This window comes from Scyliorhinus torazame, chromosome 10 (genome assembly GCF_047496885.1).
Source record: "Scyliorhinus torazame isolate Kashiwa2021f chromosome 10, sScyTor2.1, whole genome shotgun sequence".
Taxonomy (NCBI): domain Eukaryota; kingdom Metazoa; phylum Chordata; class Chondrichthyes; order Carcharhiniformes; family Scyliorhinidae; genus Scyliorhinus; species Scyliorhinus torazame.
This window is the reverse complement of record NC_092716.1, coordinates 52091985-52115746: the sequence shown is the minus strand read 5'-3', so window position 1 is coordinate 52115746 and position 23762 is coordinate 52091985. Positions and strand designations below refer to the sequence as shown.

The 23762-nt window shown below is 46.4% G+C and overlaps 1 protein-coding gene across 5 annotated transcripts in view; it reads left to right on the top strand.

Moving 5' to 3' along the window:
• The window catches only part of dpy19l3 (dpy-19 like C-mannosyltransferase 3), a 162316-nt gene that overhangs the window by 43916 nt on the left and 94638 nt on the right, over nt 1–23762 (top strand). For all 5 annotated transcript variants that reach the window (XM_072518120.1, XM_072518121.1, XM_072518119.1 and 2 more), the window contains 4 exons: nt 1160–1250; nt 4909–5030; nt 5173–5318; nt 8392–8512. In XM_072518120.1, the coding sequence (XP_072374221.1) occupies nt 1160–1250; nt 4909–5030; nt 5173–5318; nt 8392–8512 (480 nt within the window). The remainder of the gene's footprint in view (nt 1–1159; nt 1251–4908; nt 5031–5172; nt 5319–8391; nt 8513–23762) is intronic.

Here is a 23762-nt window from a genome sequence, read left to right as displayed (position 1 = left end):
CTGCATTTGTTTCTAGATCCATTATCTTGCACTCAAAATATTTTTGTCTCTGGGGGGTTTTGTGCTTTTCAGCTGATGATTATGTGATCCCGAAGTACTGTTGTAGCTTACTGTGGCATTTTTGAGGTCTCTAGGAAGTCTTTTGTTCTTCAATACACAGTGAGATCTGACTCAAGATCTGGTAGCATTAGGAGGTAAAGTTTGGAGCCTTTTCTTCAGGTCAGTTATTTATTTTAAAAGTTGGATTTGCTAACAAGATTTTAAATCTCAGAACTTGTTAAAGCCCTCAGCAGAGAATCCTGTCAGTTTTGACAAGGTGATGCAGGAAAGTTTGGAGAGCAGATTAGATCCTTCTTGTCAGCCATTGACAGAATCCCAGGACTTGCAGGCAGCAATGATGAAACATCGGAGACGAAGGCACTTTTCCTCATTTTTGTTGAATGTCTGTGTGGGAGGAATCGGCTAACTTAACTTTCCATGAAATCCCCAAATTTTTGGATACAGAGGGTTAAATGGGTTACATAGGAATGGAAGTGAAGTGATGTATACACTGAAGAACTGTTTGTACTCCTTCCTGGATTTACATCCTTGGCTGTGTAGGTAATAATTTTTAAAATCAGCATCTGCTTCTAGAGTTTCTTCTTCAGGTTACCAGGCAGCTGGGCATCACCTGAACCGCATTAATTTTAATCAACTAATCCAATAGTATTTTGATGTGTTTACTGAATACTGACATATCCTTGCTATTTCCAATTAAATCAAACTTTTAAAACTTGGAATTTTAGAAACATATTTGTCTCTTTTAATGCCAATTTGTACTATAGTTGGTGTGGATTCATGTTGTGTTCATCAGCCTGCTACTTGTGAGTAGTATTAATCTTTTGGAAGATTACCAAGCATTTTAAAAAAGCATGAGAGCAGCAAATAGTCCATTCCCTCTGGTAGCTTTTCCACCCAGTTAGCTGTATTAAATAATCTACATGCTGGTTCCATCGTGGTAAATATCTTAAGCCTTTACAGTTCCTGATGTGTTTTTATTTCCTAATTTCTGTTTTTTTAGAATGTAACTTTAAGTGTATCTTAGTAATATTTGTATTACTGACAGAACTATACTTTGTTTAGTTGTAATGAACACAATTGCATTCTGTTTTACATGCAGGAGGTTGAAAGGGAAATCTCCTTCAGGACAGAATGTGGCCTGTACTACTCGTATTACAAGCAGATGCTACAAGCTCCAACCATAACCCAAGGTGATTCCATACTTCTGTGTGCCATGTTGACACTTTGGTAAATGACATTTTATGCTGCAATGTTAGGGTAGATTTTGAGTCCTCAACTGCAATCACTTTGTAGCAGAAATACTAGAATGGTGCTGCCTGCACCATAGGTGTAATTTCTGATGTGCACTGCACTGGCCAATGACTGGACAGTACTGTTGTCAATTTTCCAAAGATAGAACAAATTCATTTTTCTGTCAGTGTAAGTAAAAATATTATTCAAGAAAAAACAATTTTGGTATAACCTTGCATTCTTATTGTTATTGTACTTTTGTGGATATTACAAAGTGGACTATGCAATGTTAATAGTTTGAAAAATATCCAATTGTAACTTACATTTCCAGCACTTGCAATGCTAATTTCTGCTTTGTTGAAGAGACAGTTCATCTGTTTTCTGCATCTCATAAATGTGGAGTTTGCTGATATAGTCCTAAAACCTGAATAATTTAGTAGAATCTAATGCTTTGACATGAGTGCAAAGCAGTTAAACTTTGCAAATATGTGTTTATCTCAAATCAGTTGCAATCTCAGGATTTTTTTTAAAAATGCACATAACTTGAATTTTACTGCCTGCCAAGGAATACTAAAAGCTATTTCCCTGAATGAGGATATCATCTCAGACTAAAGGGACGATCCTTTAAAACACAGATGAAGAGGAATTTCTTCAGCCAGAGGGTGGTGAATCTGTGGAACTCTTTGCCGAAGAAGGCTGTGGAGGCCAAATCACTGAGTGTCTTTAAGACAGAGATAGATATGTTCTTGATTCATATGGGGTTATGGGGAGAAGGCAGGAGAATGGGGATGAGAAAATATCAGCCATGATTGAATGGCGGAACAGACTCGATGGGCCGAGTGGCCTAATTCTGCTCCTGCTCCTATACCTTATGGTCTTATGATATTCTAGGGGTGGGCAAAACCATAGACAGAGAAAGGCTATGGTACTTGATAGTCCTTGGATCATAAAATAGTATGACTAATTTGTAGAAAGTTTTGGGATGCGATTCTCCGGCCTCATTACACTCTCGCTCAAACGAAACGAGGCCGGTGAACAGCAGGAAAGGCCAAAAAGGAGATCCGCGCCAGGCGCCAAACAGTTGACGATGCAACCGGCTCCCCTCATAGGTGAATTCGGGATCTCGCCATAGCGTGGCGATAAACCAATTATCACCACTTAAGCCCTATTTCCATACAATTAACGAGAGCCACCCCATATCCAATGGCCTACCATCATTCAGCGTCCTCCCCAGCAAGTGGTCACGCTGGCGCCAATTAGTACTCCTTTTGAAAAACGTGAACCTGGCAGAAGGGCTTCTGTGGGGAGCTGAGGAGGGAAGTAGCCATCTTTCCTCACAGGCAAAGAGTTCGGGATGCTGGGCATGCCAGCCCAATGGGGGGTGGGGACACTCGGCTGGGGGTGGGGGAGTGCGCTGGGGGGGGGGCAACCGCTCGCAGCACCATGCCAACCTCTGGATCGTGTGTATCCGTTCCTGGAACAACCCTTATCCCTGCCTGTCTGCCCCACCGACCACCCATAACCCCCACCAACTGTCGAGGCCTCTGGCCGCATGGCTGAAGGTATCGCTAATAGGGAATTAGCAATCGTGGTTCAGTGACCACTCCACACACCCCAAGTGGATTCCCATGGGAGGACAGGCATGTGGGAGTCATTGCCTAGCATCCGAATCGCACCTCGATGCCTGGACACTGTAATTCAACACTGCGGGAGGTAACACCGCACACACAACACATCCGAACACCCAGGGGATGGGACACGGCTCTGGGATGGTGTGTGCTATGTGGAGGGAGCGATGCCTGGAGAGATGGCCAGGGGTTCGGAGATCAGCCCGCATTGTGGAAGAAAGTGACAGAGGCATCATACTGTGCACAAAGGTGTTTATTGTGTTTGACAATTTCCCAACCTCCCGATAGTGCTGCCCCCTCACCCCCTACCTACCTCGCCCCCCCTCCCCCGGTGCCCTCAATGATCCTTAATGTGCTTTGCCCTCCTAGCTCTACCACTACGTCTAGCTGTGTCTCCAGGATGCATATCAGTGGTGGAGGCATCCAGCTCCTTACCTCGTCCCATGGCCTTTGATGCCCCTGGCGGGCGCCCTGTGAGGACTCCTATGCTCACTTGTCGGTGGCACATAAACAGCCGTGCCACCCTGTCCCGTGTGCTACTGCAGGACGTGGCCTTATCAGAGGGTGGAACTTGGGGGGGGGGGGGGTGGCTACCGTCCCCAATCCATGGGACAGGTCCGGGTTGGCACTCCGTGTTCCCCTCCTCCCGGTTGGTGCCCATAGGGCCCAGGAGTTCACCTTTGGATGGAGGGGCAGCTGAAGGGGGGTAGACGCTCTGGTGGGGGTGGAGAGGTCTCGATTGGGGGGGGGGGGGGGGGGTGGCAGGGAGGCTACGGCGTTTACTCACTCGTGCTGCCTGGTTTAGGCCATTGACCTTCTTCCTGCACTGGAGGCCAGTCTTCCTGGTCATGCTGTTACGGGCCAGGGTTTAGAGAACACCAAAGTGTATCATGGAGTTCACAGAACAAACCACTTTTAAAAGATTGTGGTTATGGGGAGCACAAGGGCCTACTTTACAGGTGTGATGCAACAGAGATCTAAAGTACTTTTAAAACAAAACCATGTTTATTTATGAATCCAGTTAACACTTTATAAACCCACAGTAAACATCTTAACAACTATCAACACCAATAATCCCCACAGATACAATATTCTATAAGTAACCCTTCATAACTTTCCTAATAACATCCATAAGAGCAAAAGACCCTTTTTAAAGAAAGACAGTAGGTTTAAATTCTCTACAGAAACAGGTATTACTTTGAAATCCTCAAATGATCTGGAGACAGTCTTTAGATTGCAGAGAGATCAATGCACCTTCTTGCTGTGACTGCAGCTTCTTCAACTCTGAAAACAAAACTAAAGCACATAGACACACTCCGGCTTTTTTTGCTCAAAGCGAAAGTAAAAGCAGAGTCACTGCCCAGCTCGACCCACACACTGACATCACTGCAGCTATTTGATAAACACTCCTTTCTTAAAGATACATCCACTACAGATATTTGATAAACATCCATTTCTTAAAGGTACTCTCACATGACAATACTCCCAGCGTTCACAGCCACCGCCACATCATCCCAGGCAGCACTCACTGCCCTATGGCTAACCCTCCTGGACCCTCGGGGGAACAGGACATCCCTCCTGGCCTCCACTCCATCTCGCAGTCTCCCCAGGGCAGCATGCCTGAATCTTGGGGGGGGCTGGTCTCGGTGCCATCATTGCAAGCTGGCTGTGGTTGGCTGAGCAAGTGCCGCTTAAGTGCTGCTTGACCTTGCTTAGTGGGGGGGTTGGCGAGCGTGGTGCTGGTGAATCAGCTCATGAGCGTTAATTTGCGGCGAGAAGCCCGCGAGGCCTCATTAAGTGGGCCAATTAACGTTGAATAGCATTGTCAACCTCGCTGGGCCGAGTGCGGGAAGCTCGCGGCAAACCCCGCTCACAACAACATTTAGAAATCCTGGAGAATCACGCCCTTGATATTGAAACAAGTGTCACATCCTGATGTATTCATGTTTATCCTTAAGAATCTATTTATGTTGTGTTTTGTTATGTAAAGGATTGAAGGAACTCACATATGACAATAAAACTGAATCAAGGAGAACAATAAACCTCCTTAAGCGAATGAACATTTACCAAGAGGTTATCCTAAGCATTTTGTACCGAATTTTATCTCTTCAGGTAAAAATATCTGCTTTTATAATAAAATGAATGTGTTTGTATTGACAGTTGTGTACGTTATTCTAAGCTTTTGTAAGTTATTGTGTTAGTTTAAGTTGTAGTCAAGTATTGTGAAGAGTTATTTTCATCATGTTTTTAACAGAGATACCTGGAGCCAGTTTATTTCTACCTATACACAGTATTTGGACTCCAGGCCCTCTATGTCATTTCAATATATATTACCAGCTGGTTACTAAGTGGTACCTGGATGTCAGGAGCACTGGCAGCTATATGGTACATCCTAAACAGGTAGGCATCAACACTTAGTGTAGTAAAATTACAATTTGTCTGAATGTTAAATCCACTGAGAGCAGGGTCACCAACTAATGATGTCTTTCATGTAATAAAAACAGAAACTGCTAGATAAACTCAGGTTTGGCAGCATCAGTGGAGAGACCAATAGAGTTACCGTTTAGAGTCCATTTAATTCTTCAAGCTGAAGAGGGATAGAAATGTGATGTACTATAGAGTTGGAGAGGGGGGTGGAGAAAGTTGGAGAAGGTGGAGCAGAATAGAAGGTCAGGGATAAGTGGGAGCTCAGCAGAGATTGACAAGGATGCAAGGCAAAGGCACTGTTAATGGTAGTATTAAAGACTAAAGAAGTTGCTGGTTGTGGCATTAAGATAAGAGCAGAATGTGTTAATAGTAGAACAAAGGTCAGTGCTCAGTGAAAGCAAAACTAAAGAACAAGTGACAAATGGCCCTGTGCGGGAGAGGGTGGACGTTGGGTCAGACAAAGAAAACAAAAACTAAAAGGGGGTCAAGTTAGAAGAGAAAGTTCGCAGTCTAAAATTATTGAACACTGTTGAGTCCATAACTTCATAAGATATGGGAGCAGAATTAGGCCATTTGGCCCATTGAGTCTGTTCTGCCATTCTATCATGGCTGATATGTTCCTCATCTGCTACCTACAATGTTGCAGACTAAGAGCTGGATTGCAAAATCAGCCAGAGCATCTCCTCCCTAGAACACATGACCTAGGAGCAGGAGTAGGTAATTTAGCCTCCCGAGCCTAAACACGCTCAATGTGATCATGGCTGATTCCATCCTGGCCTCAATTCACCGTCCTGCACATTCTACATAACCCTTCAACCCATTACCATTTAAAAATCTGTCTAACTCCTTAAATTTACTCACTGTCCCTGCATCCACAGCACTCTGGGATAGCAAATTCACAGAAAGTTGTAATGTGTCTAATCAGAAGATGAAGTGTTGTTTCTCCAGTTTATCATGGGCTTCAGTGAAGCATTGCAGTAGCCAAAGATGGCCATATGGGCAATGGGGCAAAATGATGAGTTGAAATGGCAAGTGACAGAAAGGTTGGGATCATGTTTGCAGACTGAGCAAAGGTGTTCCAGAAAGCGATCACCCAATCTGTGTTTTTACTCCCCAATATAGAGGGGACTGCATTGAAAGCAGCGAATACAATAAACCAAATTTAAGGTGGTGCAAGTGAATTGCTGCTTCACCTGAAAGGAGTGTTTGGACCCTTGGATAATGAGAAGGGAGGAGATAAAGGTGTTGCACCTTCTGCGATTGCATGGGAAGGGCGCCATTGGAAGGAGATGAAGGGTTGGGGGCAGTGGAGGAGTGGATCAGGGTGTCAGAGAGTGGTTCCTGCAGAATGCTGACAGGGGATGTGAGGGGAAGATCTGTTCTATGGTGGCATCATGCTGGAGTTGGCAGAAATGAGGGAGGATGATCCTTTGAAGGCAGAGCTGGTGGGGTGAAAAGTGAGGACAAGGGGGAATGTGGAGCTGATGGGGTGAAAAGTGAGGACAAGGGGGAATGTGGAGTTGGTGGGGTGAAATGTTAGGACAAGGGGGACCGCTATCATGAAAATATTGGAGATGGACCATGTGAAGATGAGAAAGGATGATCCATCCCATTCTCCAAGTTTCTCCACCTCCAGCGCATCTGTTCCACTAATGCCACCTTTTCAAACAGTACTTCTGACATGTTTGACTTTTTCTCAACCGAGGTTTGCCACCACTATGGTTGATAGGGCACTCCACTGTGTCCGATCCATCTCCTGAATGTCTGCCCTCACCTCTTCCCCCTCCCTTGCAGAACTATGATAGGGTGCCCTTTCGGCACACTAAAGCCTACTGGACTCAACATTGGGTTCAACAACTCAAAATTGAGTTCAACATTTTTAGACTGAATTTTCTTCATCTTAACCTCCTTTTTTTGGTTTTTGTTTTATTTGTTTGTCCCAACGCAAACCCCTACCTTCCCCACAGGGCCATCTGCTACTTGTTCTTTAGTTTTGCTCTCACTGAGCACTGACCTTTGTTCTCCTATTAGTGCACACTGCTATCTTACCTTAACGCCACTATCAGCACCTTCTGTAGTCTTTAATGCTAACATTAACACTCCCTTTCTCTTGTGTCCATGTCAATATCTCCTGAACTCCCACCTATCCCTGATCTTCTATTCTGCTCTCTCTCTCTCTCTCTCTCTCTCTCTTTCCCCCCCCCCCCCCTCCTCCCTCTCCAACTATGTTATCCATCACATTTATACCCCTTTTCAGTTCTGAAGCAGAGCCACACAGACTCTAAACATTAAATATGTTTCTCGCTCCACAGATGCTGCCGGACCTGCTGAGTTTATCCAGCATTTTCTGTTTTTATTTCAGAATTCCATCAACCGCAGTATTTTGATTTTATTTTGATGTCATTTTTGCTTTTATTTTGATGTTTTTTATGTGTCTTTTTATGAAGTTTATTCATTTCTGCTCCTAATTCTGGTTAGAATTCATCTAAAATCATTCCCTTTGTTATCAGACATCAGATTATGACGGATATCATTTTATTTCAAAAGTTATAAAATTAAATCTTATTAATTGGGGCAGCACGGTAGCACAAGTGGATAGCACTGTGGCTTCACAGCGCCAGGGTCCCAGGTTCGATTTGCCGCTGGGTCACTGTCTGCACGTTCTCCCCGTGTCTGCGTGGGTTTCCTCCGGGTGCTCCGGTTTCCTCCCACAGTCCAAAGACGTGCAAGTTAGGTGGATTGGCCATGATAAATTGCCCTTAGTGACCTAAAAGGTTAGGTGGGATTATTGGGTTACGGGGATAGGGTGGAAGTGAGGGCTTAAGTGGGTCGGTGCAGACTCGATGGGCCGAATGGCCTCCTTCTGCGCTATATGTTCTATGTTCTAATACCCTTTTTGTATGTAAACTACCACTGGATAACACAATTCTGTAAACTTCGAAGCCATTTTATTTCCCTTTTCTTACACATCTATAGAAACTGACAGTACTGATCCATCTAGATTAACATCCTTTTACTATGTTTAATTTTTGTTTGCTCTTTATAGAATAGATACAACAAGAGTGGAGTTCACCATTCCGTTGAGAGAGAATTGGTCACTTCCATTTTTTGCATTACAAATAATGGCAATCACATACTACCTCAGACCACAGCTCAAATCTTTTCAGGTGAGTATAGAAATGTGTTGCTGTAAAGCAAGTGAAGGTTAATCAGTGTGTAGGAGTGCATTATATTTGTAGAGCTGCTTCTAAAGAGAGTTAGAGTAATAAGGAGGCAGGGAAGTGTGAGGTTATTCACTTTGGTAGTAAGAATAGAAAAGCCGAATAATTTTTAATAGGCTTGAAACTTGTAAATGTTGATGTTCAGAGGGACTTGGGTGTACTTGCACAAGGAACACAAACCTAATATGTAGTTTGGATGCAGTTAGAAAGGCAAATGGCATGTTGGCCTTTATTGCAAGGTGATTGGAATACAAGACTATAGAAGTCTTACTACAATTGTATATGGCTTAATGAGACTGTGTAGTTTTGGGCTTCATATTAGAGGAAGGATATTGTGATGAAACTCAAATACAAATCATAATCTGAAGTCGGAAGTCAGAAACTCTAGTTTCCAACAAGTCATTGAATGTTCAGTATATATCAATGAACGAAGTCCGGGATTTTAAGCTGTCTGAGAAGAAAAACTGCAAGAGTATTGAGACCAATAGTTAACTGAATAATATGTTACAACATTCAACAAAGTGATCAGTTTGGCAGTGGTGTTTCTGGATGACTGTTTTTAGGAAACGCATTTGTTTGCTCTGCAGTTGAAGCAACCGTGAGATAAGGGTGCAATTTTTTGATATCTCAGGGAGAGATACAAGTTGGGTGAGAAGCATCGCATGAATACTCAGTAATTCACAGAAGAAAATCGTTAGCAACTGGGCCAGTCCCAAGCGAGAAGCCTTTGTGTCAAGCTGTTCACTCTTCACTGGTTTATGTGCCTGTAAAGGTATTGCTGGGGGAAAGGAATAGTGTGAATTTGAATCGTCTTCTTGAGTTTGTATTGAGATCTTTCCAACATTTTTGACTTTGGTCTAATGTAGTTCATTTTTCTTGTTTTAATAAGTATTTTATTCTTTGTGAATTCCTGTGAATTGGTTCAATAACTTACCTCCGTGGTTTCTAAAATAAAAGTTAGGATTTGTCAAGGCAGCTTTCACTCTGCTATCTGACTTGTCCAGTATTAATATCAGCTCAGAACAATATACCTGCATTGGAGGCAGTACAGTGAAGGTCCACAGACTGGCTCTTGGGATGAAAGGATTGTCCTATAATGAGAAACTGAGTACATTGGACTTGTTCTCTATGAGAGGTGATCACATGGACACATCAGAGCTTTTGATGGTATTTGATAGGCTAGACACAGAGGTTGTTTCTCCTGGCTGTGGAATGTAATACACGGACAAACAGGATAAAGTGTCAAGCATTTAGGACTAACCAGAAGTGATCTTGGTGGCCTTTAGCTCCCCAAGCCTGAAATTTCCTCCCTAAACTCCTCCGCCCCCCTACTTTTCTTTCCTCCGTTAAAACAATCCTTGAAATCTATCTCTGACCAAGTTTTGATCATACTCCTGACTATTTCCTAATGTGACTTGGTATCATATTTTGTTTTATAATGCCTCTGTGAAGTGCCTTGGAATGTTTTATTAAGTTAAAGGCACTATTTAAGTACAAGTTGTTTCTGTAAAACCTCCCAAATCTTGCATGTATAATAAACAGGTTTCTTATAATGATGGTGAGCAGGCACGCTCTCTATTTCAAGGTCAGTTTTTTAAAAAAGGTATCATTGGTAAGGGTGGCACATATTTGCCTAATCTTAGATGCCCTGAGGGCATTGAAAGTTGACCATATTCTTCTTGTTGAATAGGGGTGCAGACAGTGAAGCAGCAAAAGCTTGTAATGTTTGATGCTCTAACAGTAAGTGGGTCTGAGAGGACTCCCAAGTTTTCAGATTTATGAAGATACAGGTACTATACACAGAACTAAATGTTCCACCGACCATATTTAAATTATAATTTATACATCTTTGAACTATAGTGGAAAGTTGAGTATGGACTGATACACTATCTTCTAACTTACCACTTTGAACTTTATATTATAAGTCAAAGACTAATGTGAACCTTTGGAAGACAGCTTTACCATTTTGAAAGCTGTCAAAGTAAATACTTTGTAGTATTGCTTTGTAGTAGTGCTTATATACAAAAGAATACAAGTATATTTCTGACAACTAAATATTGTTAACTTTGTATTTAAGTTAATTATTGTTAAATAAAATTATTTGTTGGGAAATAAAGTTGTTGCAGCAATAAAATGTATGGACAGATATTAAATTTGAATCCTGAAACGAGAGATGAACAATTGATCTAATTGAGTGTAGAGAGGGCTTTAAAATAAATAGTGGTGGGGGAAGGTTAACGTGAAGGGAGATTTTGAAAGCTTCAGGGAAACCACAAGGCAATTGTGTAAGGTAGCAATATGGGTAATGACAACCAGAGTGTGACAGGAAGGCACAGCATGTACAAACATAAGAATGAACCAGCGAACAAGGCCACAGATAGGGAAAACCAATAAACCGATAGAACTAAAAACTTTATATGAATGCTCTCAGCGTAAGAAAGCATAACAGCGCCTAGATGTTCTCAGGAAACTAAGGAAATTCGGCATGTCCACATTGACTTTTACCAACCTTTACAGATGCACCATAGAAAGCATCCTATCTGGCTGCAGCACAGCCTGGTATGGCAACTGCTCAGTCCAAGACCGTAAGAAACTACAGAGAGTTGTGAACATAGCCCAGTCCATCACGTGAATCCACCTCCCATCCATTGAGTCTGTCTACACCTCCCGCTGCCTTGGGAAAGCAGGCAGCATAATCAAAGACCCTTCCCATCATCTTATTCACTCTTCCAACTTCTTCCATCGGGCAGGAGATACAAAAGTCTGAGAACACGCACTAACAGATTCAAAAGCAACTTCTTCCCTGCTTTTACAAGATTCCTAAACAACCCTCTTATGGACTGATCTGATCTCTTCACACAACTTCTCTACTGAGTAGTACTGCACTCCTGTATGCTTCACCCGGTGCCTGTCTCTATGTATTTACATTGTGTGTATTTGTTTTCCCTATGTTTTTTTTTCATGTATGGAATGATCTGTCTGGACTGCACGCAGAACAATGCTTTTCACTGTACCTCAGTACATAACAATAAATAAATCCAAATCCAAAAATAGATGAATGAATGGATAGCACAAGTAGAAATACATTAGGATGATATGATAGCCATTATAAAGATTGTGGTTACAAGGGGACCCAGGCTTAAACCTGAATATTAAAGGATATTTGATATTTTGGAAGGAAGGGAGAGGAGGTGGGCTAGCTGTGTCAATGAAGAATGAGATCAGTATAGTAGAGATAAATGATCTTGGTTTGGAATATATTTGTTTACAGGATGTAGACATCGCTGGCTAGGCCACCATTTATTGCCCATCTCTAATTGCCCTTGAGAAGATGGTAATAAGTTGCCTTTTTGAAACGCTGCAGTTCATATAGTGTAGGCACACCAACAATACAGTTAGTTCCAAGTTGGGATGGTACGTGGGTTGGAGAGGAACTTGCAGGTGATGGTGTTCCCATGCATCTGCTGTCCATGTCCCATTAGGTGATAGAGGTTGGGCATTTGGAAGGCAATGTTGAAGGAGCCTTGGTGAGTTGCTGCAGAGCATCTTGTAGATGGTGCATATTAATGGCACTGTGGGTTGGTGGTGGAGGGAGTGAATGCTTAAGTAGCTGGAGGGGACGCTAATGAAGCAGGCTACTTTGTCGTGGTTGACGTTGAACTTCTTGAGTGTTTTGGGGGCTGCACTCATCCAGCCAGTTGGAGTGTATTCCATCACACTCCTGCGTTTCTGAATGGAAAGCTGTGACTCGTGGAATTCCTCAGGGATCAGTGCTGGGACCCTTGCTGTTTGTAACACATGTAATGATTTGGAGGAAAATGTAACTGGTTTGATTAGTAAGTTTTTTTTAAAAATTTAAATATATTTATTAAAGTTTTTTTAACACAATTTTTCTCCCATACAAACAATAACCCTCCCCCGTAATAAAATAACGGGAAATCACGCAGAGCAAGATATATACATGGCAAAATGATATATTTACATGGCTTTGTACACTGGCTCTCTCCCATATGTGCCAGTTTCCCCAACCCTTCATGTTATCTCTTGCTCATCCACCCTCCCAGGCAGCCCCCCCCCCCCCCAAGGACGTCCGTCCCGTCCCCCCCGGTTGCTGCTGCTGCTGACCGATCTTCCTCTAACGCTCCGCGAGATAGTCTAGGAACGGTTGCCACCGCCTGTAGAACCCCTGCGCAGACCCTCTCAAGGCGAACTTAATCCTCTCCAACTTTATGAACCCAGCCATATCGTTTATCCAGGCCTCCACGCTGGGAGGCTTCGCCTCCTTCCACATTAGCAAGATCCTTCGCCGGGCTACTAGGGACGCAAAGGCCAGAATGCCGGCCTCTTTCGCCTCCTGCACTCCCGGCTCGTCCACTACTCCAAATATTGCTAGTCCCCAGCTTGGCTTGACCCGGACTTTCACCACCTGAGATATTGCTCCCACCACTCTTCTCCAAAACCCCTCCAGTGCCGGGCATGACCAAAACATATGGATATGGTTCGCCGGACTCCCTGAGCACCTTCCACATCTGTCCTCTACCCCAAAGAACCTGCTCAACCTCGCCCCCGTCAGGTGAGCTCTGTGAACCACCTTAAATTGTATCAGACTGAGCCTGGCACACGAGGAGGAGGAATTAACCCTACCTAGGGCATCCGCCCACAGACCTTCCTCGATCTCCTCCCTCATTGATTAGTAAGTTTGCGGATGATACAAAGGTTGGCCGGATTGCGGATAACGATGAGGACCGTCAGAGGATACAGCAGGATATAGATCGTTTGGAGACTTGGGCGGAGAGATGGCGGATGGAGTTTAATCTGGACAAATGTGAGGTAATGCATTTTGGAAGGTCAAATAAAGATGGGAAATATACAGTAAATGGCAGAACCCTTAAGAGTACTGATAGGCAGAGGGATCTAGGTGTACAGGTACACAGGTCACTGAAAATGACAACGCAGGTGGAGAAGGTAGCCAAGAAGGCATACGGCATGCTTGCCTTCATCGGCCGGGGCATCGAGTTTAAAAATTGGCAAGCCTTGCTGCAGCTCTATGGAACCTTAGTTAGGACGTACTTGGGATATAGTGTTCAATTTTGATTGTCACACTATCAGAAGGGTGTGGAGACTTTGGAGAGGGCATAGAAAAGATTAACCAGGATGTTGCCTGGTATGGAGGACATTAGCTATGAGGTAAGATTGGAGAAACATGGTTTGTTCTCACTGGAACGACAAGAGGTTATGGGGCGACCTGATAGAAGTCTACAAGATTACGAGGGACATGGACAGAGTGGAAAGTCAGAGGCTTTTTACCAGGGTGGAAGAGTTAATTACTAGGGGGCATAGGTTTAAGGTGTGAGGGGCAAGGTTTAAAGGAGAGGTATGAGGCAAGTTTTTTTTACACAGAGGGTGGTGGGAGCCTGGGACTCGCTGTCGGGGAGGTAGTGAAAGCAGTTAAGATAGTGACTTTTAAGGGGCGTTTTGACAAATACATGAATAGGTTGGGAATAGAGGGATATGGTCCCCGAAGGGTAGGGGGTTTTAGTTCAAACCGGCAGCATGGTCAGTGCAGGCTTGGAGGGCCGAAGGGCCTGTTCATGTGCTGAATTGTCTTGTTCTTTTTCCTGTCTTGTGCCTCGTCAGGTGGACAGGCTTTTCAGGTGGACAGACTTTGTGGAGTCAGGAGATGAGTTACCCGCCACAGAATTCCCAGCCTCTGACCTGTTCCTATACCCACAGTATTCATATGGCTGGTCTGGGTAATTGGTAAAACCCCTCCGGAATATTTATAGTGAGGGATTCCGCGATGGTGATCCCATTGAATGTCAAGAGAAGATATCGGGCGGCACGGTACCACAGTGGTTAGCACGGCTGCTTCACAGCGCCAGGGTTCCAGGTTCGATTCCCGGCTTGGGTCACTGTCTGTGCGGAGTCTGCACGTTCTCCCTGAATCTGCATGGGTTTCCTCCGGGTATTCCAGTTTCCTCCCACAAGTCCCGAAAGACGTGCTGTCAGGTAATTTGGACATTCTGAATTCTCCCTCGCCGGAATGTGGCGACTAGGGGCTTTTCACGGTAACTTCATTGCAGTGTTAATGTATGCCTACTTGTGACAATAAAGACTATTAAGAAAAAAATATTTTCTCTCGTTGGAGATGGTCATTGCCTGACACTTGTGTGGTACGGATTACTTTCAAGAAATAACTCCCAACAATAACAATAACTCTCAACAAAGTGAAAGAAAGACCATGAGAAGGATGTACCATCCATGAATAGCTAAGGATGGTGTCATACTGAAAGAAAATACCTATAATGCTGTGAAGATTTGCGGTATGCAGAAGATTGTGAAAGTTTTAAAAACCAGCAAAGGATGAATAAAAGAGAAAGGAAAAATTAGAGTATGAGAGAAAACTAGTAAGAAATTTTAAAATGGACAGCAAATACTTCAAGAATGAAAAAAGGAAAAGATTTGGGGTGCGATCTAACGGCTACGTTGCACCAAGCGCGAAACCAAGCCGGACAGTTAGATCTCGGGAGAGTCGCATTCGGGAACCAGGCCGGGCACCGATCGGTTTCCGATCTAACCAGCCCACTCCGGTTGTTGAGATCCGGATCCTGCCACAGCGTGGCGACAAACCAATAATCACCAGTCGAGGCCAATATCCATCCCATTACAGGAAGGACCCTCTATCTGATGGCCTCCCATCATCTAACCGGCACTCCAGCGAGTGGTCACGCGGGCGCCCATTAGTATTGGTTCGCACAAAAATGGATCAGGCGTGACGACACCTGGGAGGTCTCCTGTGCAGTCGGAGGCCATTGGATGATCAGTGGTAGGGCAGATGGCTCCCTGGCCCTCCCCCTAGAATATTAGCACCTTGGCACTGCCAGGCTGGCACTGTAAAGCCAGTAGCAGCACTCCCAGGGTAGCAGTGTCAGGGTGGCACTGCCAAGGGGCCCATGAAAGGGTGGAGGGGGTATGAAGGGTGGGGGTGGTACAGGGTGGGTACGAAGGAGCCTATGAAAGCAGGGTGCCATCACTTGGGGGGGTTGCGGGGCAATGTCCATATGTGGGGGGAGGGGGAGGGAGGTGACATTCCCCCACAGGTCGCGATGTGGGGTACCCACAAGCACACATAAAAGAAATTGGGACACCCTTTTAAAATGATGACCCGATCTCTGAGGAGCCGGTCTGGCCAGTGAGTTCAGCTGCCCAGTGATTAAAATAATTCGAAGTGTGGACTTGACCAAGGAGAAACTCCCCAGAGCCCCAAAAGGTGGTTAAGCGAGGTTAGATAGCGATGGAAAACTCACCGATAGAGCCAGTGGGAAACTCCCAGCAATTCCTGCAACAAATGCACTTAGAAACGTTTCCGTCAGATTGCACCTTTGATCATTTAGTGGATGAGACTGGAGAACTAATATGGGAAACAAGGAAATGGTAAAGACTTTGAACAAGTATTTTGTATCTGTCTTCACATTACAAAACACAAAAACCATCCCAAGAATAATAGAAAGTGAAAAGGATGGGAGAAACTTTCAGAATCAGAAGAAAAAACGTGCTGTGAGACTGGCAAGTCCCCTGGACCTGAAAGCCCACATCCTATGATCTTAAAAGAAGTCCAACAGGTTTGTTTCAAACACTAGCTTTCGGATCACGGCTCCTTCCTCAGGTGTGCTCCGTGCTCCGAAAGCTAATGTTTGAAACAAACCTGTTGGACTTTAACCTGGTGTTGGAAGACTTCTTACAGTGCTCACCCCAGTCCAACGCCGGCATCTCCACATCTTAAAAGAAGTGGCTGCAGAGATATTAGATGTATTGTTTGTATTCTTCCAAAATTCCCCAAAAGCTGCAAATGTGGCGCCTCTATTCATAAAAGGAGAGAGACAAAACTCAGGGAACTAAAGGCCAATTAGGCTAATGTCTATCATTTGGGAAAAAGCTAAAATCCTTTCTTAAGGAAAAGGTAGCTGGACATTTTTTAAAAGTAGGAAAGATTAATGTGGTTTTTGAAAAGGCATTCATTTTCTACAAATTTAATAGAGGTCTTTGAGGAAATTAAAAGCAGAGTGGATAAAAGGAAACCAGTGGGTAGGTGTATTTATATTTCCAAAAGGCTTTCCATAAGTTGCCACATAAATGGTGGCTACACATAAGAGATTATTGTGTTGCAACTGATATAGTAGCATGGCGAAAGGATTGGTTAACTAACAGAAAAAATAAAGTTGGAACAAATGGACTATTTCAACTTGACAAACTTCAACTAGTGGAGTGCTGCAGCGATCAGTGCGAGGGCCTCACCTATTTATAGAATCATAGAATCTCTACAGTGCAGAAAGAGGCCATTTGGCCCATTGAGTCTGCACCGACCCTTGGAGAGAGGACACTACCGAGGCCTATGAACTATATGAATGACTTAGATGAAGGGACCAATGGTGTAGCCAAATTTGCTGACGATATAAAGGTAGGAAAGCAAATTGTGAGCTGAATTTCAAGAGTCTGCAAGGAATATAAATAGGTCAAGTGAATGAACAAAAAACTGGCAAATGGTTTGTAATGTGGGAAAATGTGAAGTTGGCCACTTTGGCAGGAATAACAGAAAACCGAGATCTGGGCGTGCATGTCCACAGATCTTTGAAGGTGGCAACACAAGTGGACAAGGTAGTCAAGAAAGCATCCGGAATGCCTGCCTTCATTGGACGGGGCATCGAGTATAAAAACTGGCAAGTAATGCTACAGTTGTATAGAACCTTGGTACAGCCTCACTTGGAATATTGCGCACAATTCTGGTCGCCACACTACGAGAAGGATGTGGAGGCTTTGGAGAGGGTGCAGAGGACGTTTACCAGGATGTTGCCTGGTTTGGAGGTTGTTAGCTATGTGAAGAGGCTGAATAGACTTTGACTGTTTTCATTAGAACGACAGAGGTTGAGGGGTGACCTGATAGAGGTCTACAAGATTGTGAGGGGCATGGATAGAGTGGATGGGCAGGCACTCCTAGGGTGGTGGGGTCAGTCACCAGGAGGCATAGGTTTAAGGTCCATGGGGCAAAGTTTAGAGGAGATGTGCGAGGCAGGTTTTTTACGCAGAGGGTGGTGAGTGCCTGAGTTGCCAGGGGAGGTTGTGGAAGCAGATAAACTAACAGCATTCAAAAGGCATCTTAACAAACACATGGATAGGATGGTTATAGAGGGATACGGAACAAGAAAGTGCTGAGGGTTTTGGCAAAGGTTGGTATCATGACCGGTACAGGCTTGGAGTGCCAAAGGGCCTGTTTCTGTGCTGTATTGTTCTTTGTTGTAAAAGCAGAACAATATTTAACTGGAGAGTGATGGTACAGAGAGATCTGGGTGCCCTTGTACATGAATCACAAAAGCATTCATGGATTCAAGTAATTAGAAAAGTGAATGGAATTTTGATCTTTATTGCAAGGGAGATGGAGTATAAAAATAGGCATGTCTTGCTACAATTGAAATGAAATGAAATTGCAGAGTACATTGGTGAGATCACGCAAAGAGTATTGTGTATATTTTTGGTCTCCTTATTTAAGGAGAGATTTATTTGCATTGGAAGTGATTCACAGAAGATTCACTCGGTTGATTCCTGAGATGAAGGTTTTGTTTTATGAGAAAAGATTGAGCAGGTTGGACCCGTACTCCATTGAGGTTTCGAGGTGATCATGCTAAAACATATATGATTTTGAGGGTGCTTGACAGGATAGATGTTGAGAGGCTGTTTCTCCATCTGGGGAAATCGAGCTAAGGGGCACCGCTTCAAAATAATGGGTCTCTCATTTGAGACTGAGAAGAGGAAAAATTTCTTCTTTGTTTCTTCTTAGGACAAAGAACATTACAGCAAAGGAACAGGCCCTTCGGACCACCAAGCCTGTGCCGATCCTGATTCCTTATTTAGACCTACCACTTCAAACGATCTGTATCCCTCTATTCCCCGCCTGTTCATGATGCATCTTAAACGTTGCTATCGTGCCAGCCTCCTCCACCTCCACTGGCAACGCATTCCAGGCACCCACCATCCTCTGCATGAAGATCTTTTCCCGCACATTTCCCCTAAATATTTCCCCCTTGTAATGAGTCTTCTGGGAAAAAGCTTCTGACTATTCACCCTGTCTATACCTCTCGTGATTCTGTAGACCTCAATCAGGTCTCCTCTCAGCCTCCGTCTTTCCAATGAAACCAATCTGAGTTAGTCAACCTCTCCTCCTAGCTAACACCCTTGAGACCAGGCAACATCCTGGTAAATCTTCTTTGCACTCTCTCCAAAGCATCCACATCCTTCTGGTAGAGTGGCAACCAGAACTGCACGCAATATTCCAAATGTGGCCTAACTAAAGTTTCATATAACTGTAACATGACCTGCCAATTTTTGTACTCGATGCCCTGGCCGATGAAGGCAAGCATGCTGCATGCCTTCTTTTTTTTAATAAATGTTTTTTATTGGGTTTTTGAACAAAGTATATTTACCGCTATGTACACAGTATCAGGGGAGAGATTCTCCACACCCGCGCCGGTTGGGAGAATCGCCTGGGCCGCCAAAATTTCCCGGGACACCGGTCTGACGCCCTCCCGCGATTCTCCCAAGCGGCGGGAACGGCCCGGTTGAGTGCTGCAGGCCGGAGAATCGCCGGAGACACCCAAAATGGCGATTCTCCGGCACCCCCGCTATTCTCAGGCCCGGATGGGCCGAGCGGCCAGGTCAAAACGGCGGGTTCCCCCCGGCGCCGTCCACACCTGGTCGCTGCCATCGGGAACAGCGCGCGAACGCTGAGGGGGCGGCCTGCGGGGGGGGGGGGGGGGGCGAGGGGGGATCCTGTACCGGGGGGTACCTCAAATGTGGGGTGGCCCGCGATCGGTGCCCACCGATCGTCGGGCCGTCCTCTCTGAAGGAGGACCTCCTTCCTTCCGCGGCCCCGCAAAATCTGTCCGCCATCTTCTTGCAGGGCGGACTTAGAGAGGACGGCAACCACGCATGCGTGGGTGACGTCAGTTCTGCGGCGCCGGCCGCGTCATCTATGCGGTGCTGCCTTTACGCGGCGACAAAGCCTGGCACGCGTAGATGACACGGCCCCGATCCTAGCCCATTGTCGGGGCCTGAATCGGTCGGGATCGGGGCCGTTTCGCGCCGTCGTGAACCTCGACAGCGTTCACGATGGCGTGGGCACTTCGGCGCGGGAGTGGAGAATCCCGCCCCAGATATATATAGAAGAGAAGGGCACACACAAACATACCAAAACAAAAGTTACAATAAAAAAGAACTAAAAAATAAAATAAAGTAACTGGGAAGGTATTATGCACCAGCTCAACAGCAGCAACTCTGTACAATGGCAAAATTATTTACAACATATAAGTAGGCATCTGTTTGTGTGTGTGTGGGGGGGGGGGGGGGGGGGGGGGGGGGGGTGGGGGCGGGGGGGGGGGAGAGAGAGAGAGACTGGGGAGGTAGATATACACTTTGGTGCCGGAGAAACAATTACAGAGGGCAGTGCTCGACTGGGTCTGGTGTTGGTGTTGCCACTTGCTTCTCCGGGATGGATTTCGCTGCTGTTGTCGTCTCACGCTCACCTCCGCTTCAGCCGTTCCTCCCGTCTTCCGCCTGTATTTCCCTTGTTCTCTGTTCCTGTAGATGCCAAGGTTGATATCGTTTCCTGTGCCCTCCTTCCAGCTATCATTTCCCTGACTCCCCCCACCTCCCTGGTTCTACTCTATTGTTCCCTGTCTCTTCCCTCTTCCCCCCCGCTTCGCCCCCCCCCCCCCTCTCCTGTGGTTGGCCTTTCTTTCCTCTTGGGTTTAGCTGTCGTCGTCTCCCCCCCCCCCCCCTCTCCTGGTCTCTCTCTCCCTCGTGCTTTGGCTACTTTCCCCTGTTCCTGTAGATGCCAAGGTTGTTATCGTTTCCCGTGCGCTCCTTCCAGCTGTTATTTCCCTGACTCTCCCCACCTCCCTGTCTCTTTCCCCCCCCCCCCCCCCCCCCCTCCTGTGGTTCGCCTTTCTTTCCTCTTAGGTTTAGCTGTCCGTCGTCCCCCCCACCCCCCTCTCCTGGTCTATCTCTCCTCATGCTTTGGCTACTTTCCCCTGATTCTTGGCTACCTGGCTATTCTTCTGCTTGTTCGTTGGCCACAAACAGGTCCCGGAACAATTGGGAGAATGGCTCCCACGTTTTGTGGAAGCCGTAGTCTGACCCTTGGATGGCGAATTTGATTTTCTCAATTTGGAGAGATTCTGAGAGGTCGGACAGCCAGTCTGCAGCTTTGGGTGGTGCTGCTGACCGCCAGCCGAACAGGATTCTACGGCGGGCGATAAGGGAGGCAAGAGGTCCGCCCTCCTCCCCAGGAATAGATCTGGCTGGTCTGAAACCCCGAAGACCGCCACTTTCGGGCATGGCTCCACCCTCACCCCCAACACTGGACATTGCCTCGAAGAAGGCTGTCCAGTACCCCGCAAGTCTGGGGCAAGACCAGAACATGTGGACGTGGTTGGCCGGGACTCCTTGGCACCGTTCACATCTATCCTCCACCTCCGGGAAGAACCTACTCATACGGGCTCTATGTGCCACCTTTCGTTGCGTCAGGCTGAAACTTGCACACGTGGAGGTGGAGTAGACCCAATGCAGTGCTTCGCTCCAGAGTCCCCACCCTATTTCAATCCCCAGGTCCTCCTCCCATTTCTTTCTTGTTGCATCCAGTACGGTGTCAGCCCTTTCTACCAGTCGGTCATACATGTCGCTACAGTTTCCTTTATCTAGTATGCTTGCGTCCAGTAACTCTTCCAGTAATGTCTGTCATGGGTACGTCCTTGTCTCCTTTCGTAGGAAGTTTTTGAGTTGCAGATGCCTTAACTTGTTCCCCCTGGCTAGCTGGAATTTCTCTGTCAGTTTGTCCACCGTTGCAATCCTGCTGTCCGTATGTAGGTCCCTGACTGTCTGTTCCTCCGTCCTGTCCCCACCTTTTGAAGGTGGCATCGGTCAGTGCTGGTGTGAACCTATGGTTGTTGCAGATGGGAGCTTTGTCCGACATTTTGGTCAGGCCAAATTGCTGCCGTATTTGGTTCCAGGACTGGAGGGTGGCTATCACCACCGGGCTGCTGGAGTGTTTTTTGAGTGGGGATGGGAGTGCTGCCGTGGCAGGAGGTCCCCATGCAGGAGGCCTCCTCCGCGCCCACCCACTCGGCTTCTGGCTCCTTGATCCACCCCCTTATTCGCTCGGCTGTCGCCGCCCAATGGTAGAATTGTCGGTTTGGGAAGGCTAGCCCCCCCCCCCCACCCCCGATTTTGTTTTTTGTCGGACCTTCTTTGGGATCCTAGCATTCTTCCCCTCCACCCCCATATGAACGCCATGATTAGTTTGTCTAGTGGTTTGAAAAAGGCCTTGGGGATGTAGATCGGAATGGATCTAAATAGGAAGAGGTATCTGGGCAGTACGTTCATATTTTGATCGTCTGGACTCTCCCCGCGAGGGAGAGTGGGAGTGTGTTCCATCTTTGCAGGTCCTTTTTTACTTCCTCCGTCAGACTGGTGAGGTTCCATTTGTGGATCCCTTTCCAGTCATGGGCTATTTGGATCCCCAGGTCGCGGGAATTTGTGTCAGGCTTGTTTAAACGGCAGTCCCGTTAGTGCTGCCCCCTCCCCCCCCCCCCCTTGTGGGTGTACTGGGAAGATCTTGCTTTTGCTCATGTTGAGTTTGTAGCCTGAGAAGGCGCCAAACTCTTTCAGGAGTGCGATGATTCTGTCCATGCTGCATTGTGGGTCCGAAATGTAGAGGATCAGGTCATCTGCATAGAGTGAGACTGTGCGCTCTGCCGCCCCTTCGGACCCCCCTCCAGCTTTCTGCTGCTCTGAGTGCAATTACTAGTGGCTCGATCGCTAGAGCGAACAGCAGCGGGAACAGTGGGCATCCTTGCCTGGTGCCCCTGTGCAGCTGGAAGTATTGGGAGGTGGTGTTGTTGGTCCATACGCTCGCCATGGGAGCGTTGTATAGGAGTTTTACCCAGGAGGTGAACCCCTGTTCCAAGCCCGAAACCCCTCCAGTATCTCTGAGGTATTTCTATATGACTCTGTCGAAGGCTTTTCTGCCTCTAGGGAGACGATCACCTCTGGTACTCTCTCCCCGGAGGGGGTCATTAACACGTTCAGCAGGTGCCTGATGTTCGAGGAAAGCTGTCTACCTTTGACAAAGCCCATCTGGTCCTCTGCGACCACCTCTGGTACGCAGTCTTCCAGCCTTTTGGCGAGGATTTTGGCCAGTATTTTGGCATCTGCGTTCAGCAGTGAGATGGGTCTGTATGACCCACATTCCGTTGGGTCTTTATCTTTCTTAGGTATCAGCGAGATTGAGGCCTGTGGTAGCGTAGGTGGCAGCGTGCCCTAGCCATCGAGTCTGTGAACATCTCCCGCAGGTGCGGGGCCAGTGCAATCGCAAACTTTTTGTAGAAGTCCGCGGGAACCCATCTGGTCCCGGCGCCTTCCCTGCCTGCATGGAGCTAATGCTGTCTATGATCTCTCCCAGTGCTCGTGGTGCTTCCAGGCCCCGTTTTCTGCCCTCCCCCACTACTGTTATGTCCAGTCCACCAAGGAACCGTTTCATCCCGGACTCCCCCATTGGGGGCTCTGAGGTGTACAGCCCTTGGTAGAAGGCCTTGAAGGTTTTGTTGATCTTTTCTGGTTCTGTTTCTAGCGTGCCTCTGGTATCCCTGATTTGTGCAATTTCTCTGGTGGCTGCCTGCTTTCTCAGCTGGTGTGCCAACAGGCGGCTGGTTTTGTCTCCGTGTTCGTATGGGGTCCCACGTGCCTGGCGGAGTTTGGTGCACTGCTTTCCTGGTGGAGAGCAGATCACAGTTCCTTAGTAACTCTTTCCTCTCCGCCAGGAGCTCTACGGTCGGGGCCTCAGAGTATTTACGGTCTACTTCCAGTATGGAGTCGACCAGCTGCTGCCTAGCCTCCCTTTCCTCCCTATCTCTTTGCGCTTTGAAAGCGATGACTTCCCCTCTTAGTACGGCCTTTAGCGCTTCCCAGAACGTGGAGGGTGAGACTTACCTGTTCTGGTTGTTCTCCGTGTACTCTGCTGTGGCCGTGATATCTTTTCGTTGAAGGCCTTGTCTGCTAGTAGGGCAACGTCCAACCTCCATGTGGACGTTGGGCCCTGCCCGTCTCCAGCCTCACGTCCATGTAGTGTGGAGCGTGGTCTGATATCACA